The 18,588-nt window shown below is 37.8% G+C and overlaps 1 protein-coding gene and 1 long non-coding RNA gene across 5 annotated transcripts in view; one reads left to right on the plus strand and one right to left on the minus strand.

Annotated features, from left to right (window-relative positions):
- LOC146706915 (creatine kinase B-type) overlaps positions 1–18,588 on the minus strand; it is a 44,901-nt gene that overhangs the window by 17,434 nt on the left and 8,879 nt on the right. The window contains exons 1-5 of one of the 2 annotated variants that reach the window (XM_085458215.1): positions 13,466–14,952; positions 12,962–13,008; positions 11,923–12,121; positions 5,470–5,627; positions 5,024–5,156 (exon numbers count right to left, since the gene is read on the minus strand). In XM_085458215.1, coding sequence (XP_085314341.1) covers positions 5,024–5,156; positions 5,470–5,627; positions 11,923–12,121; positions 12,962–13,008; positions 13,466–13,481 — 553 coding nt within the window. In that variant the 5' untranslated portion in view covers positions 13,482–14,952. Of the gene's footprint in view, positions 1–5,023; positions 5,157–5,469; positions 5,628–11,922; positions 12,122–12,961; positions 13,009–13,465; positions 14,953–18,588 lie in introns of those variants that run through there. The other variant, XM_085458216.1, reaches the window with a different exon arrangement.
- Positions 7,726–10,803, plus strand: LOC146706917 (uncharacterized). 3 transcript variants are annotated; one of them, XR_014920721.1, is made up of 5 exons: positions 7,726–8,011; positions 8,426–8,489; positions 8,848–9,000; positions 9,367–9,457; positions 10,052–10,803. It is a non-coding gene; the product is annotated as an uncharacterized LOC146706917 (long non-coding RNA). The 3 variants fall into 3 exon arrangements; XR_014920722.1 differs by having other exon boundaries at positions 8,454–8,489; XR_014920720.1 differs by having other exon boundaries at positions 7,726–8,489.

The following is an 18,588-nucleotide window of genomic DNA, read 5'->3' on the forward strand; positions in this document are numbered from 1 at the left end:
CTTGTTATATATATAAAAAAAATTCACCATAATTTTCACAATAATTCTAACAATGTTTTGACATTTTGTTAAAGTTAAAAGCACGGTATGTTTTGAGTAATTAACATACAGTTGTAAATTGTAAATTCAAATGAAAAAAAGCAGGAAAGATTGTCATTCATATAGAATTGTAGGGTGAGCCACCTATGTGCCATATTACTGTAAATTAATATATTTTCAACATATTAGCAGTGTAAAAATAAAAGCAAATCACCATTTGTCAATATACAGAAATTTAATATAGATATTACAATCATTTACTCCTTTTGATTTGATGGTAATTTACCGTTGCCATTTTACAGTTATTTCGGGTAATTTTTACATACATTTCTTACAGTGAAGAGATCAATCTTGTCAACCACAAAACAGGTCAGTGCTAAAGTATACCCAGCTTAATCTTTTAGGTACATATAGTGACCATAACATGAGTAGGGATGGGTATCGTTTAGGTTTTATCCGATACCAGTACCAAACCGGTACTTTTGAAACGGTGCCGGTGCTTAAACGGTGCTCGAACCGGTGCTTAAAGAATGGAGAACACAAAATTGGTCCAAAAACCTCTCATGTTCAGCTGTTTTTTTGTAAAAAGATAACAATGTTAGCCTTTTCTGCAGCTATGGGGCATATATGGTATCACTCTTGGCTGGAAGCAGTGCTTAATCAATGGAAAAAACACAAACTTTGTCCAAAAACCTCTCATGTTTAACTGTTTCCCACTTTTTCTTTGGTCATTTCAGCCTTTTTGGCCAGGGTGAAGGGAGTATCTGCCATCAAACAACAAGACAGCCGCATGTAACTACAACGCTGTTTGCTAGTTCACCTTACATGCATTAATTTAATAACGTGGTTAGCCTACTCAACGTAAATTACACACGGACAACATTAAGCTACTCATGCAGAGAAGAACAGCTGCTGCTGCATCATCATCCGTCATCATTACTGCTACACTGGCAGGGCTAGGGGCCAGGACTCTCCTCTTCGGGTTTTTGGGGGATGTTGCTAACTCCGGGTCCGATAACAGGCAAACCACCCGCAGTAGATGTGCACGGTGTGAGGTCTCGCAGCAAGCTATCAAATACGGCGCATTTCTCGGCTTTTAACAAAATGCTATACGTCGCCAGGTGTTTCATCAGATTCGAGGTGTTACCTCCTTTGCACAGTATCACCTTAAAGCGCTTGTTGCAGGCTGCTGAGTTTGCAACTTTTGCTGTGAAATACAGCCAGACTTTGACCGCTTCGCCTTTGCCATTTTTAATCTGTAGCTCTGCTCTAAAAGAACGTACATACCTGGGCCCGCCTACTATCCTTGGAAAGGTAAAATGATTGGCTAGAATCCAAAGTGTATCACAGCTCAGGAAAAAAAAAGCACTGAAATAAAGCACCGAAATGTGCGCTGCTTTTCGGTCTGGTTACTACCGTTTATGTCAGAACCGGTGCCATTACTGGTACCCATCCCTAAACATGAGGTGTAAGAATTTTAGGTCACATACACAGATAGACATGTTTTACATAGCTTAAACAACTTTGGGTCAAATTGACCACAGAGGAACACCGCATGCAAAATCTGTAAAGCTCATTGAATCTTTTATTTATGCTTTAAATGTTTTACACTTCTGTAACAGTGTCTCTCAAGGAAGATTATGGCATTTATGGGAATCAATCTTTTAACTACCTGCGACCAGAGGTAGTCAAATGTGTTGTAAAGATAATGAGTGAAATGTAGTTATTAATAAAATATATGTGATGAAAACCAAAGCTGAAACTGATTCAGCCTATTAATTTTCTTTGTATGCTTTTTAGGTTCTGTGCCCGATGCTGTGATGTATACCGTAAATGACGTGGAAAACACACACATTTATACACATTCACACTATCTCCTTCGAAATCTGAGCTTAGATTGTTAAATATAAACAATGAATGTATTTAAAGCAGAAACTGCACACCAACCATCAAAAGTTTGGTTAAATAACATGAGTACTGTAAAAAGAAATTTCTTAACCCGAAAGCTGGGGATGGCTTTATCTTGACAAGGAGGCCAACCTCAGGGCTTTATATGCTGCACCTTATTTCTGCCCAATAAAGTGCTTTAAACTAAACCCTAAATTAAACCCATAGAGCATTTTTTAAAAGGGATTTTTGTTCAAAGGTGATTCCTAGCTTAGACTGGAACGCTCTTCAGCGTGTGAATCAAACGGCACAATTCATCTGTGGAGTACCCTTCCCACCACTACGGGACATTTACAACACTTGGACCAGGAAATGGGCACACAACATCATTAAGGACCGAACTGACCCACAGCACACACTGATCACGCTCCTGCCATCTGGCAGATGCTACAGGAGAGTGAAAGTAAGGACAGCCAGACTTAAAAAAAGTTTCTAACCACAGGCCATCAGGCTACTGAATCACTGAAATATTGTCGAACTGTAATTATTAAAAATTATTAAATTATTAAATTTGCAATTTGTACATACTCTGTTTAAATTACCGCTGTGACAGTATTGCAACTACTTGCACTTTAAATTCTGACTACACCCACACATAAGATACATAAACTACAAGTGCTACAAATCACTTGTTTTACTGCATTTATTATTTTCAATGCTATTTTCTATGCTTAGGATTAAGTTGACTCTTTATTTTAGTTAGTTGTTTCTTACTGCAAAGTAAGAATTTCATTGCTCTATGTAACCACTTGTGTTTTGCAGGGTATATGAAAATAAACTTATTGAAACTTGAATCTGTAAAACACAATGCAAAAATGGAAAAAAACATTAAGTTATGTGAATAACCTGACTCTTCTTAAATATAATTCAGTAAACAAGTAGAACTACAAATGTGAGCAAGTTACAGACTTTCTTTTCAATAAATGTACATGACACTTTTGGAATGATTTGAATTGTGGGCTAAAGAAGGAAGCGAGTAGGAAGTAAAGCAGAGGACACAGAGTCGAAAATCACTGAGACAATCTCTGCTGCATAAAGTTCAGGTAGCAGGTTTTCCTGTTTCGGAGTCCAATGCCAAAAAGCTGACTCAAAGTGCTGTTGAAGCCGTAACATCTTCTACAATGAAACAAATGTGGGCGCGTCCTCATCTCCCAGAGAAGTTGTTGTCAACAAACAAACCTACATGCACAAAGATCTATTGAAAATGTAAACATCAGCTAAAATATCTGCAGGGACTTAATAACCTAAATTTTTGACCTCTGTGAAAATAAAGACGTTTTTGTTTCGTGTTCATGAGTGAGGGGAGACGGGAGTGTGCTACTGACAGATGGATTTCTGCAGTGACCTACATACTGTACTAGTCTGTTTTTGGTAAAGAGAGCTGAGTATGAAGGTGAAGCTGTCAGTTGGTTGATATACATCGATACCTTCACTTATGGTCATAAGCTCTTTGTAGTGACTTAAAAAATGCAATTGCTGATACAAAAAGTGGAAATTGGGAATGAATTTTCTCCAGAGAATGGCTGATATAGCGTAACGAGTCATCAAAGAGGTGGTTTGGGCATCTGACTAGGATGCCTCCTGGGCATGGTGTTCTGAATAGAGTGTGCCCTGAGGTAGACCCAGGACACACTGAATAGAGTACATCTCAGAGGAAAGCCTGGAAATGCCTCAGTTGTCCCCCAGGTGAGCTGGAAGAAGTGGCTAGGAAGAGGGAGGTCTGGACTTCCTCTCCTTAGGCTGTTGCCCCTGCAATCCAGCCCCAGATAAACAAAAGAATATGGATGGATTAAAACTTTCACTTATGCTAGTTCTAGAAATAATATTTAGGGCCCAAAAAAGTAACTGCAAATGCTCCACCAGTGAAACCAAGTTGAACTCTCGCGAAGACTGATTGTTTGTATCTAGCTGGGCGAGTGCTACGGAGGTCTCAGAAGCAGCAGTTGGGATGGGTGATGAGCTCCCCATCATAGCATACAGGGTCTTTATATGCACAGAGCATTCTGAGAAAAGTAATAAACTGAATCAATTTTGGCTTCTTTACATATATTTTATTAATAATAAAATTTTACTTTCTGTATCTTTATCACACACTTGACTAGGTACAGTACTTGGTTAAATGCTACTCATTGCAACATACCAGACATTTAATGCCAAGATTCAACCTGCAGTGTTAGAGAAGCTGGGATTAGCTTAACTTGGTCCTTGATAATCATCTATAACCAGTTGGGGATGAATATGAATGAATAATTACTATTTAATAAAATTACTAATTTTAATTTAATTAAAATTACATGTAATTACTAATGAATAAAAATCATTTAAAAGCTGTAGGTTGCAGCTATTGCTCTAACACTGTGTAAAACAAGGCTCAGTGCTGGCTCTTACAGTTTGAGCTGCTTTAAACTTTATTCACAAAGAGCACATTAGCATACTAAAAACAATAGCTAGCTAGTACTGCTGTGACCTAATACTTTCATAAGCGAAGATGATCTTCAAAGAGCGTGGCTACATGCAGTGATGCTAGTGTTAGCCATTGTGGTGGCAAACTTCTTTATTCTATGTATTGATCACTTTATCGATAGTAATATCACTTTGTCACTTAGTTATATGCAAATATGCATGTCACAAATGGACCTTATTGCACATACACACACAGTGGGGCACTGTAAGTTCATGGGAGACGTTAAACAGATAGTGAGACTCCTTGTCCATATCTCAGAGGAGAAGGAGGGACGATCTAGGATGTAAATTCTTAGGCAACAGCTAAGTGAAAAACACATTTGTAACTTTCTCTCTTGGAAGGTCCAAGAAGGTTTATTCTATTCTATTCTATTCTATTCTATTCTATTCTATTCTATTCTATTAGGCCAGTAATTGACTGTCAACTTTTCCAAGGTGTAGTCTGTCACCCTGTAAATGCTGGGATGGGCTCCAGGTCCTTGTGACCCTGAATTGGATGGATGGATTGATGGACTGATTGTGTTTTTGTACTGGCACTGTACTTTGTTAGTACTGAAATAAAGACTTACAGTACCTTGCCTAGCCAGTGTGAGAAGCCGTCTGCGCTCTCCTCGGCTGCAGTGTGTTGGGAAGCAGAAATCTTCAATACCTCGAACAACACTAACCTCACAGCGTACAGCGTACGATCTGTCCAAGTCATCACCACCCTACACACACACACACACACACACACACACACACACACACACACACACACACACACACACACACACACACACACACACACAATTTATTAGCCAGATCAATTGGGATGGGAATTGATAATAAAATCAATTAAAAAAAATCAGTCAATAAAATGAATGTCCATATGAACATTACTTTAATTTTATTGATCATAAACTGCTCCAATATTTTCATCCTCCAACACGAACTGAAATCAGCTGATTGTAGGGCACACAGCCTTCAATTCATGCTGCAATTATTTTCAGGTTTATTATTCACAGTGTTTTGAGTAGCTACCTTCAAGTTGTCATAGTTCAAGTCACTCTCTGGTGTCTGGCTGGTGATCTTCTGTTCATGATATGCTTCAATAACTCGGTCAAAGAAATCACAGAACAGGATGTAGGACTCGGCATCGCCGGCAACACACCCGACAGCTACAGGACCTAAATAATCTCCTTCATTAAAAAAAGGAACAAAAGTGACAGAAGGACCAAGTGAATAATCTAAACATTTACCTAAAAATTTCTCCACAGATGCTTATGGAATTACCACTTTGGACTTCATTCGTTTAAGGTTTCTTTCAATAAATGTCCAGATTAATTAGTAAAACAGTAAGTAAAGTAAAACAGATTAAAGTGTTTAAACTTAAAGTATGTAAACTTTATGCATCCATCAGAGCATGAATGTGTGTGAATATTAGATAGCACTTAAATAGGGTAAGCAAAAAGTGCTTGTGTGAATGGTGTGAATGAGGCAATTTGTGTAAAGCACTTTGAGGGCTCAGTTTGAGTAGAAAAGCACTGTATAAGAACCAGTCCATTTACCATCAAATAGAAGACTGAGAGTCCAAAGCTGAAAATGCTGTTTACAAACCCAGGATCATGACAGGTAGAGATACAGCATTGCAACTGTTTGCAGGATCTTATCTCAGTATCTCTTTGCATTGAAATTGCCTCCAATGTGGCACTCCTTTTTTTCCCAGTGCAGGGTGGCTGTAGCTCAGGTGGTAGAGCAGGTCACCTACTAATCGGAAGGTTGGTAGTTTGGTCCTAGTCTCCTCCAGTCTTGGATTTTCGCATGCCAAATATCCTTGGGCAAGATACTAACCCCAGGTTGCTCTGCGATGCATCCATAGGTGAATGAATGTTATCACTAACAACTTAGGAAAGTGCTTGTGTGATTGGGTGAATGAACAAGTTGTGTAAAGCGCTTTGAGTGCTCAGATAGCAGAAAAGTGCTATTTAAGAACCAGAAACATCACACTTTTACTCAGTTGGAGCAGCAGTTAATAGTAATAATGTTGTGCTTCTTCTCACACTTTGATCCATGATCCAGTTGCTGTAGGCAAAAATCTGGACTTGTTGCTGAATGTAACATTCCTCCACATGTTCAGATTCCATTGAACATGTTATAGAGACCAGTGCAAACAGGCCTGACTGTGAAGGGCAGTCATTACAGGCCTCCTGGCAGCCCAGGAGACTGAAGACTGGCGGTGTGCACTTTGCTCTGAATTGCCTGGGTAATGCAAACATTCATTTCTGGATTGCAAATTTGTAAAAGATTGCCTAAGTGCTGACAGGGTGAGGAAATGATCTTCTTGTGGTGATGTCTTCTTTGTGGCCTATCTCACATTCCATATTATATGGGACTTAGATGCCACTCTGAATATGATACTAGGACTCATCCAAATGATACTGCACCTTTGTTTTATCGAACACCAGATTAAAGTTGCCCTGTGGCATGGGCCCTGTCCAGATCAGTCAAACGTGGCATGCTTGGAGCAGACATCAACTAACTGCTATAGCAGGTACTGCTTAATCCTAATTGTCAGCACTTGGAGTACCAGAAGCTCAAAACAGATTTAATAGAATAATTATTTTATACGTTTTTATAATAATTGTATAAATTTAAAACAATTCATTTATTGAAATAAACTTTGCAAGTTTGGCATTGGCAGAGAAGTTTTGGCAAGTTTTCCATGAGGACAACCCACTCAACTCTACTCTCAACCCACAAATGCACATATTCCTTACAAATATGGCATCATTTAAGGGGAAATAAGCTTTCCAGTAATAAAAGATTTATTTCCAGAAACCATAATTAGAACAAAGAAATAACTGACCAAACAAATTTCCTTAGTTTTTGTGCTAACTTTATATTATATTATATGTTAGACCAACAATGAAACAACGATAATTATGATTTTTTTTTCATGCAAATCTCAAATTCTTTTATATATGTAAATACTATCAAATTAGTTACCAATTGTTCACTAATTTTCATGTTGCTGTAATTCTGTGTTTTGGCCTCACTGTAAAGATTTGCAGACTCAGATCATGTGTTTGTGGTATGGACCCAAAAGTGGACACTCAGATACAAAACTGAAATTTAACAAAAAGCGAGCCGTTTCTTGTGCACGGAAATACAAAAACAAAAGGCTAGAGGAGACTAAGACATACTAACTAAACTCGGCAAAACTAGACACTAAGAACTATGACTTGCTTGAAGCAAGAAAAATAAGAAACATGAAAAACCTGAAACATGGAACACACTGAAAAAAAGGGACTGGCCATCTCTTGGATTTATGTAAGCATCTTGCATGCATTTAACACAATTGCCTCATGTTTTAAAGTTAAATGTAACTATATAGTGTAAAAACTACATGATATGCAGAAAGGGTGTATTAAATTGTTCATATCATGTTCAGGTGACGTAAGTCAATAAGATAGCAACGTTAAATCTCGTGAAACCACGCGTGATTTCATCTCGCGGGCTTTGGATCGTGGTTTAAAAAAGGCATCCATCTCAGTCAAGTCGAGCAGCCAACTCTACGTTTTTGGTATGTCTTGATTTTTTGAATTCATTTTTACCATAATTCAGCCAAATGTAGTTAAACGTCTAGAGTGTCGCCATGTAACATGCTAAAAAAGAGCCGTTAGCTTATTTTCTGTTTTATCTGTTGTCAAAGAATTGGCGCTTTTTCATTTGAATTTGTCTTTGGCACAAGAGCCGTAATATCACATTAAACCTAATTACGAGGCACTCATAACATAATTTGGTTTTCTGTGTGAATAGATTTGTCAACTGACTCTTCAGTTACATTGTGTATTTACTGCACCGTGGTGTTAGTGAGATTTTGGACATTGAACAGCTTTAGCTAATATCATCAGCGGCATTATGCTAGCTTACATCCCTACCCCTCCTGCCCTCACCTGCTGTCCTTTTGTTTTTGTTTTTTTTGCTGCACATTGAGAGATGACCTCTATTCTGCATTTCACCAGGAGTCAGCTGATGGATTGTGGGTTCAAGGTGTTATGGTAAGAAAGTATATTCTATTTTCGTTTCTGTAACTTAATTATAATAGGTTTTTTATAATTATTAGGTGCATGCATACTCACCCTATTAATACAACTGAGAGATCCAAAATCTGCCATAGGTTTAACTTATACCTGTATGTATTGCCAGAAAGGTGATTACTGGACTCGCATTAATGCACACTTGAACTGAAATGAGGTTGTAACTTGTGGGTTCTTGGGTTGCAAATCAGAAACAAACATCTTTGGATTTTTTTTAATCCCATAAGATCTGGAAACACAGTTTTTATTCAACAAAACATTACTGATTAACCAAGCACAGTGCCTGCTGTTATTTCAAAATAATTTTATGTCATTTCAGATAAAATGCAGCATTCCAGTGCATCCCAACCATGCCTTTACAGTCAAGGTTTCTGACGGAGCTGAGTTTTTCTCTGACAGTCTGCTGAAAGTGTTTGCAAAGTGATCGGGGGAACAGGGCACAAAGCTAAAGGATGTAGCTGCCATAATGACAGTAAGAACTTTAAAATTCTTTAACTACAAAGTGTATATGTATTGCATTAGGTCAGTAAAAGATTTTTATGCTACATCCATTGAAACAGTCAACTATTACCTGTGAGTAATGATTCCACTAAAAGGATGCCATAATTTTCGTCATGCATTTACTGGCCCACTGAGAAAAAATTATCTTTTTTTAAAAATAAATGTTCTGGAAACTATATATCCATAAAGTTGATGTCAAACAGGAACTTTTGATATTGCTTTGTAGATGCTGGTGTTGCATGTTGACTGGTTTAAAAAGTCAAGAGTTTTTGTCTGGGATCATTTTCTTCTGTGCTACTGAAAAGTTCACAAATCTCTGTTTTCTTTGTTATAATAGTCAAGGATGACATTAATGCTCGGAGTCCCTCATCAAAGTGCTCCGCATCTGTGTGAAAGACAATTGCAACATCTTGGTGCAGGAGTTCATGGTGAGTGTTTTATGAGTAGATTGTGGCTTTGCAACATTTAAAAATGCATTTAGTTATCCACTTGATCCTCATTGGACTGGTTAGGACCAGTAGTCCTCTTTAATAATTTGAAGTTCACATGAGGCCTGGTAGTGAACTCGGCCGCCGGCCCTTGAGGCCCCATCCCCACCCCTGTATTAGGGGTCACATCAGTGTGAAGAAACTTTAAATTTGTCATTCTAATGAACAAAGGAAAATCCCACCAATATTTATATTAGCTTTTGTTTGAAAAAATGACCAACTGACCAACAGCTAACCAAATTGTGGGGCTGAAAGTCTAAATTCTAACATCTTCTGAGTGACATAACCTGGATTTCTGATGGGCCGGTGTCTTTCTAACAAAAACTAATGTAAAGCATTTGAAATTATTATGTTTTTCACCCTCTCTTAGAAACTCTGTTAGACCATGAATGGCAGCATGGCAGGCCACTCTTTGGCTATAGCTATTTACTATGTTGCTTGCATTGGTTTAAATTACTCTAACATTAGAACTGGTAGATTCAAAAGAGATGAGTTTAAAAAGGAATCTTAAAGAAATGTTTTGTGTTTAACCAGGACTTGACTGAGGCCACTGCACAGATTGAGAAAACCACAATGAACATCTGTCTCCAGAGGATGCGGCAGGCAATGACTTTTCTGATGTTGTTCTTCAAGATCTGGATAACGTGACCTTTGCAGTAGCCATGCTGTTTGGACCTTTTTTATTCCTTCAACATGAGTTACCCATCACAACTCTGCTACACTTTTGAGGTGATTCAATGGGTGGTAATGGAGTTGGATGCAACTCAGCTCTCAAGAAAAGCTCACAACTAAGACAAAACTGCTCCTGCAACGAAGCTCACTGTTATGCATGTGAGGTGACCAGCTCTAGGTGAGAGGACATTTAAATCTCACACTTGTTCTGCTGCATTTTTGAAGCTCAATTCCAGGAACGGATCGCAGGGTTCATTTTTATATACTCTGCAACTGCCATGAGGACGAGCCGTTTTTTGTTGTTGTTTGTTTTTCCTTTTGCTCTGTACAAGTTCTGTTTGTCTGTTTGGCAGCATTTTTAAATTTCTCTTTGTATTTTTTCTTTCTTTTACTAGTGAAGAGATGTAGCATGAACAGTTATGCAGTCTAAATATCCCATATGGGCCGTGTGAAATGGTATTTTCAGTTTCATTCAGTTGAAGTAAGGAACGTTGAATATTTCTAAGCTTGCTGTTTTGAACCAAGATGTCACAGTATGATCAGTGCTGTAATTTTTGACAGTCACTGTATCAATGTTATTTTTGCGTCTCTTGAATAAAGGTTTTGACCTGCAAGTGCTAATTTCTTTAGTTATTGGGGTAAAATGGGTAGTGTTAATAGGAAGGTGTTTGCCAATTCAGTAACCTAATTTAATGTTAATGGAAACTAACATTACCTCAAATTGTTTAGTCATAATTGTTGTTTAACTGAATCTTGACGTTAGAGGCCTTAAATAGAATGTTTTGTATTGTTCTTTCCCAACATTTTTCAAAAGAAACAGTCCAATTTCTTTGCTGTGATTGATTCCAGAGAACACGGAAGAACTGACATTATTTAACTGTTGATTTATATAGATTCAGTAGAGGAGTAATGTCAGTTTAATTCTTTACCTACTGTCAATGCAGTGAAATTAGACATTTTGTTTTGAAAGGTTACTGGTGGATGCCAGCAACCATCTTGGAAGAGAACAATACAATCTGTTATAAGGCCTCCATTTGAAAATTGTGTATTTGATACTAGAATATAATAGCAAAATGTAATTTGAAGATAACATGTAGTATTTAAGTGACCAAGTAGTATTGGGTAAAAGTTATTGAATCGTGTTGGGATAACGTGAGAAAATTGTGAAGGATTAAAATATTCCAAGAGCTCAAATTACTTCATCAAAACATGTTTAAGTCACATTTTATCAACACAAATTGCACAGGTTTATTGAACATGAATAAATTGTGTTAATTTAACTCAATTGTTTAAGTTGCTGCCAAAGCAAAACATCTGTGTGCAACAAATGTCCACCATTGAATTAAGTAAATCCAACAACATATTTTTTTCAGTGCATGGGACATGGAGGAAAGACAATGGGAGACAAGGCCAAAACAAAAAGACATGACTAAGACACAAAGAGAGAGAGTGAGACACACAGGGAGAATAAACAGAGACAAGAGTGAGGAGCCAGATAAACACAAAAGACACCACAGACACAAAGGAGACACAGGGATGAGACAAAGACTCAAAAGGAACCTGACCAACAAAAAACCATGAACCATTCAAGCAAATAAACTCAAACACATAAAAAGAACCAAATGCAACAGTAAACTGTATAAAACTTGAACTTAAATCAACATTATAATGCAAAGAAAAATCTCACACATACAAAATAACTAAAAAAAACAACAACAAAAAAAATACATCACCTGGTTCCTCCAGGCCGGGACGAATGACGTCATCAAAGATTACTCCACTCTGGGTGCAGCGGTTAAACTGTCGGCGGTACAGATCCAGTGTGAGGATTCGACCCATCCAGGTAAAGTTCCTGCACAAGTCAGGAAACTCCTCCTGAGGGAAACCTCTCTTCAGGTGAAATCGGGCCATGGGGTCAGGGGGAATCAAATTCTTAAGAGAAAGGACAAACACAGAAGAGAGAGTAAAGTGACCAACTATTATATTAATAACCCAGAGGTCACTGCTGTTCACAGAACAATACATCACATTTTACATCCAGGTCTCCTAATATATGAATTAAAAAATGAGATGTTTATTAACCCTTATAACAAAATCCACAAACATTTTCTGGCTACATCATGTTGTATATGCTATATTTTTATAATATATTTTTTGTATATTTTTTGTATTACATTTGATACGTTGGGCGTTTTTGGCAACTTTTTGTTAACAATGTCAATTTTAGAAAAAAAAGAATTTTACCCATAACATTTTGAAATTATGGCATGTATTGATCATGTCGATGAGATAGAGGTCTCAGAAACTCATGTATCAAATATGTGTTTAAGTGCATTATAGGGTTGACAGAATAACACAGCCACAATGCTGAATGACAAATGTAATGTTGTCATCTTTCTGTTACTTTTTTTTTTATGAAAATTTTCATCCTTTTTTCTTTAGCTACCAAAAGTTACGAAAAAATAAACAAATAAACCTTTTGCTATGATCTTACACTGTATTCATGTTATGAGAGTAGATTTTGACAGCATTTAAAATCAGTCAGGAAAACTGCTAAGAACTGTCCCACTTTGTAAAAACAGTGAGGCTGCTGAGTGTCTGTTGTTAGTTCACGTCTGCAAAATGATCAGTGATCAAGAATATCTAATCCATAATTACCTTCTGATATACTCTGTTGCTATGTTTGACTTCAGCTGTAGATGACACAATTTCTTTTTATTGAATTACACTGTATCACACTGCTTATTCTTATTCTTACATTGATATAATTACCTCTATAATTGGCCGGTATTTCACCTCCTTAGGAAATGTAACTGGAGCTGAGCAGAAGTCAAAAAGGTAAGAGATCAAAATTTTAATCAAACAGATTAACAGTACTGAAGACAGAAACACAGTCAGTCTTAAAAATCTTCATATAAGTATGAAAATATTGGTCCAGAGACAAGATCAGAAAGGACTTCAGTTAACCAATAATCCAGTGGTGAAAACTTGATGATTTTCTACTTAAAATGCTAGCGTTCTTTACTACTAAATCAATGCACTCTACATACTGATTAATGTTTGTATCAGGCTTGTAACTATACTTGATAGCAAACATATTAGCTTTTGATGTTATTCTGACTTTAACCTGTTAATACCACTGGTTACATTATCAGTTAGATCATCTTCTCAGTTTAAGTAACATAAAAGATGTTAGTCATGCAGTGTATGGCAAAAATCTTTATTACAGTGAATGGGAAAAAAAGAACCATGCAGTGAAAATGATGGGACACTCACGTTTGACCCTCCACATATTGTCGTCTTGATGGAAAAACAGATGGCTGTCTGTACAACACCAACAAAATATCTAAGAATAGTTGTGTTTGTGGTGAGCATCTCATCCTGCAGCCTGCAGGAGTCCAGTTACAGTCCGCACAATGTCACCCTTTTTATAACCACACACAACACACCACTGCTGCTATGTTTGAGCTGCTCTGAATGTGTGTTTGGGAGGTCATGCTCTAATCCCTCAGTTCAGAATGTATGACATCATGGGGTTTTTTGTTTTTTAACTTCTATTCTATTCTTACAGTGCATATGGCTTTGAACAGTCTTGTTCATATGGCTTGATTCTCTTTTTTTTAATTTACTTAAAAAATGTGCTCAATAGCAGCTTTCTGTGAAATCAAATCTTGACAGTGATGATCTAGTGGTGCTATGTAGATGTCTTTTCTGAAATTAAAAACACAGTGTCCTAACTAGTTAAAGTGCATCAGATTTAAATCTTTCTCTCCCCTGTCTTACCTGCAACACATTTCACGACCCTGGTGCGTCCCAGGGCAGCTGTGGCTACAATGTAGCTTGCTATCGCCAGTGTGTGAATGTGTGTGTGAATGGGTGAATGACTGAATGTAGTGTAAAGCGCTTTGGGGTCCTATGGACTAGAAAAGCGCTATACAAATGCAGGCCGTTTACCATTTTCACTTCCGCCTGATAAAAATTAACATTGAACACCAGGTGTCAAACACTACGTGTACCAATATAGAGGGTAGGTAAAGTCACAGAGGGAGAAAGACACTAGTAGCCTGACAGTTTTATTTTGCAAAGGTTAAATTAAAGTAAAGGATGTGTAATACATAGTTCTTCAACTCCACCACTTACAGTACATACACAAAGTATTCACTTGTTCCACATTTTGCAATATTAAAACCGTAATCCATCTGGATTGCAAACATTTTTGACCTCAAAATTCTACACACTGCTCCTACGAACAACAAAATTAAAAAAGGTTTGCAGGAAATTCTCATGAAAAAACAAAAATGTGACATGAATGAAGGACCAGAAAAGTCAAATGTATAAAAATAAAGGATTTTGTATTTTACTAACGAATTAAGTAATAAAATATGAGTTAGTAAAGTATTTTACTCATTTCAGAATCAGTATCAGAATACTTTATTAATCCTTAAGTAAATTATGTGGGCTACAGTTGCTTCAAGACAGTAACAGTAACAGACCAAACTATTTAAATAATACAATATGTTACCGAGTTTACAGATTTAAGAAATAGTGCTAATATATACAAATCACTCAATTATACATATCAAGAATATTACAGAGGTAAGAATATTACAGGGGTGGAATATATATGATTGGCATTACACTCTAACCTGTGAACTTTGTCAATTGCTATTTTACTGTAGAGCGTGTGCAAAAAGGGTGTAACTATTGCAGTGCTTAGAGTGTGTTAGATGGAGGAGTTGTACAGGGAGATGGCCACAGGCAGGAATGATTTCCTGTGTCGTTCAGTAAATCATTCCTGCGCGTGGCCATCTCCTTGTACAACTCCTCCATCTAATACAATTTATTTTCTCACTTTTAAAAATTTTTTAATTAGGATCAATCATTATTCCACTACTACTACTACTGCATCAGAGATGCATCAACTTGGAGTTAATATCTTGACCCAGGATATTTGATACTTTTAAATCCTAAAGGGATTCAGCTAGGCTGAGTCTTGCAGCCATGTCTTCTTAAATTGGCCATATGATCTGGACACACCTATGTGTCTACCGACACTGGAAGGTTAACTGACAAAGGCATGACACAAAGTAATGCAATCGGTTAGTCGGTGGCTCATTAGGTTAGTTTCTGCAACTTCACCTACATAATTTCCATAGGGAATAATAAAGTATTCTGATTCTGATTATGAAAAACAATTAACAAAAAAGCTAACTACTTTCTACATGGGGTAAGTAAATAAGGTAATGCAATGTGATATAATTAGAAAGTAACAAATAATGTGGATGGCACTGAAACTGGACTGGTAATCTGGAATGTTGGGCACTTGGTGCCCAACACTGTCTTGGCCAATTAAAGGGGGTAAAAAGGCAATACACAATGCCTGAGCTCTTCCTCATCACGGGGGTCTTGAACAACACTGGCCTGATAATGGGATTGTTTTTCAGTGCTGTCATATAGCGATAATCACTTTCTCTTGCTGAAAACACGCTCTTGTTTTTTGCTAACAACTGACTTTTTTGGTAATGGAGGTCCTGTGCGTTTGCTTGAACAGGAACTGTTTAGTCTCACCCCATTTCAACATTTTCTATGGTTTCTTCGAGGCTGAAGAAGTCCCTTGGATGAGTGACGAAACGTTTCTCCCACTGAAAACGCTACGTCCAGATGAACAGAATCAACCTTTTGGGATTTACTTACAGTGGCTTGCAAAACTATTCAGCCCCCTTGAACTTTTCCACATTTTGTCACATTACAGCCACAAACATGAATCAATTTTATTGGAATTCCACGTGAAAGACCAACACAACGTGGTGTACACGTGAGAAGTGGAATGAAAATCATACATGATTCCAAACATTTTTTACAAATAAATAACTGAAAAGTGGGGTGTGCGTAATTATTCAGCCCCCTGAGTCAATACTTTGTAGAACCACCTTTTGCTGCAATTACAGCTGCCAGTCTTTTAGGGTATGACTCTACCAGCTTTGCACATCTAGAGACTGAAATCTTTGCCCATTCTTCTTTGCAAAACAGCTCCAGCTCAGTCAGATTAGATGGACAGCGTTTGTGAACAGCAGATCTTGCCACAGATTCTCGATTGGATTTAGATCTGGACTTTGACTGGGCCATTCTAACACATGGGTGTGTTTTGTTTTAAACCACTCCATTGTTGCCCTGGCTTTATGTTCAGGGTCGTTGTCCTGCTGGAAGGTGAACCTCCGCCCCAGTCTCAAGTCTTTTGCAGACTCCAAGAGGTTTTCTTCCACGATTGCCCTGTATTTGGCTCCATCCATCTTCCCATCAACTCTGACCAGCTTCCCTGTCCCTGCTGAAGAGAAGCACCCCCAGAGCATGATGCTGCCACCACCATATTTGACAGTGGGGATGGTGTGTTCAGAGTGATGTGCAGTGTTAGTTTTCCGCCACACATAGCGTTTTGCATTTGGGCCAAAAAGTTCCATGTTGGTCTCATCTGACCAGAGCAGCTTCTTCCACATGTTTGCTGTGTCCCCCACATGGCTTATGGCAAACTGCAAACGGGACTTCTTATGGTTTTCTGTTAACAATGGCTTTCTTCTTGCCACTCTTCCATAAAGGCCAACGTTGTGCAGTGCACGACTAATAGTTGTCCTATGGACAGATTCCCCCACCTGAGCTGTAAAACTCTGCAGCTCGTCCAGAGTCACCATGGGCCTCTTGGCTGCATTTCTGATCAGCGCTCTCCTTGTTCGGCCTGTGAGTTTAGGTGGACGGCCTTGTCTTGGTAGGTTTACAGTTCTGCCATACTCCTTCCATTTCTGAATGATCGCTTGAACAGTGCTTGGGAAATCTTTTTGTAGCCTAAGCCTGCTTTAAATTCCTCAATAACTTTATCCCTGACCTGTCTGGTGTGTTCTTTGGACGTCATGGTGTTGTTGCTCCCAATATTCTCTTAAACAACCTCTGAGGCCGTCACAGAGCAGCTGTATTTGTACTGACATTAGATCACACACAGGTGCACTCTATTTAGTCATTAGCACTCATCAGGCAATGTCTATGGGCAACTGACTGCACTCAGAACAAAGGAGGCTGAATAAGTACACACACCCCACTTTGCAGTTATTTAGTTGTAAAAAATGTTTGGAATCATGTCTGATTTTCATTCCACTTCTCACGTGTACACCACTGGTCTTTCACGTGGAATTCCAATAAAATTGATTCATGTTTGTGGCTGTAATGTGACAAAATGTGGAAGAGTTCAAGGAGCCGAATACTTTTGCGAGCCATTGTACCTGGATTATTGCATTAAGATTGTCCATTTCTTAATTTAGTCTAAAGTTGAGGTCTCCCTCAAGAACAAGAGAGCAACCTAGATATTCAGAGTCTACAGTAAAAAAAAAAGCGTGGAAGACCAAGATATCGTCAACATTTGGGCCCTATACACTTACAATACATATCTTTGTATAGATAATTTCATGATTAGAAATTTTCTCTCTGGATCTATAACTCTGTTGAGTACTGTGAAATAAGATAAGATAAGATAGAACTTTATTAATCCCTCGGGTGGGTTCCTCTGGGAAATTCGATAAATTAACACTTTTATGTATTAAAATTACTATTCCCCTAAAGATATAGCAGGCTGAGAACACATTAGGAAACACAAGTGTTTTAAATTCATCTGTAGCTGTGACAGGTCTGCCTGTAGTTTTTTTTTTTGTTTTGTTTGTTTTTTAAAATATATTTAACCTCTTATCCTTAACCTCTGGCTCCAACAGATTCCATGTGACAAACCTTAGTGTGCCCATAGCTAATGTGTAGCTAATGTTGCTCACTGTGTGTGATGCTTAAATGAATGAGAATAAAAGACATACATCACTCAGGGAAAAAAAAGTGTAGCGAGAGGTTCCACAAGGGTGCAATATGTAAATGAGAGTGGTTCTTGTTGTTGCCTGATTATGTGTTTCAATAGTAACTTATATGAGCAAGTATGTGTGCGCTTTCTGCTGTTATTATGCCCACTACGCTAGATACATGCACTTCTCAATCAGAGTTTAGATACTGCTGATTGGCAGTCTCAAATTCCTGGATAACTTTTTATATCCTTTTCCTGTTTTGTAAAGTTCATCTATCTTCTCCTGGAGATCCTTTAATAATTTTTTTGCTTTCACCATGCCCCCAAGCCCAGAAACTCACTAACGTTTTATAGACATACACTTATTACAAGTGTGACCAGGAGATATTTTATTTTGTATTCTTATGATCACAGTTATAATTAGAAGTATCAATCATTAATGTATGCAGGTTATCATCATTGTAATCAAGTCTCAAATGGTATCCACAGCATTGTATTCACCGTCCATAACTGGAGGGTCCAGCAGGACCTTGTTCTAATTCATTTGCAGGCCTACATCAGAACATGCACA

This window comes from Copadichromis virginalis, linkage group LG6 (genome assembly GCF_057382275.1).
Source record: "Copadichromis virginalis isolate Kocher_CV1m ecotype Utaka linkage group LG6, C_Virginalis_male_GT1.1, whole genome shotgun sequence".
NCBI lineage: Eukaryota > Metazoa > Chordata > Actinopteri > Cichliformes > Cichlidae > Copadichromis > Copadichromis virginalis.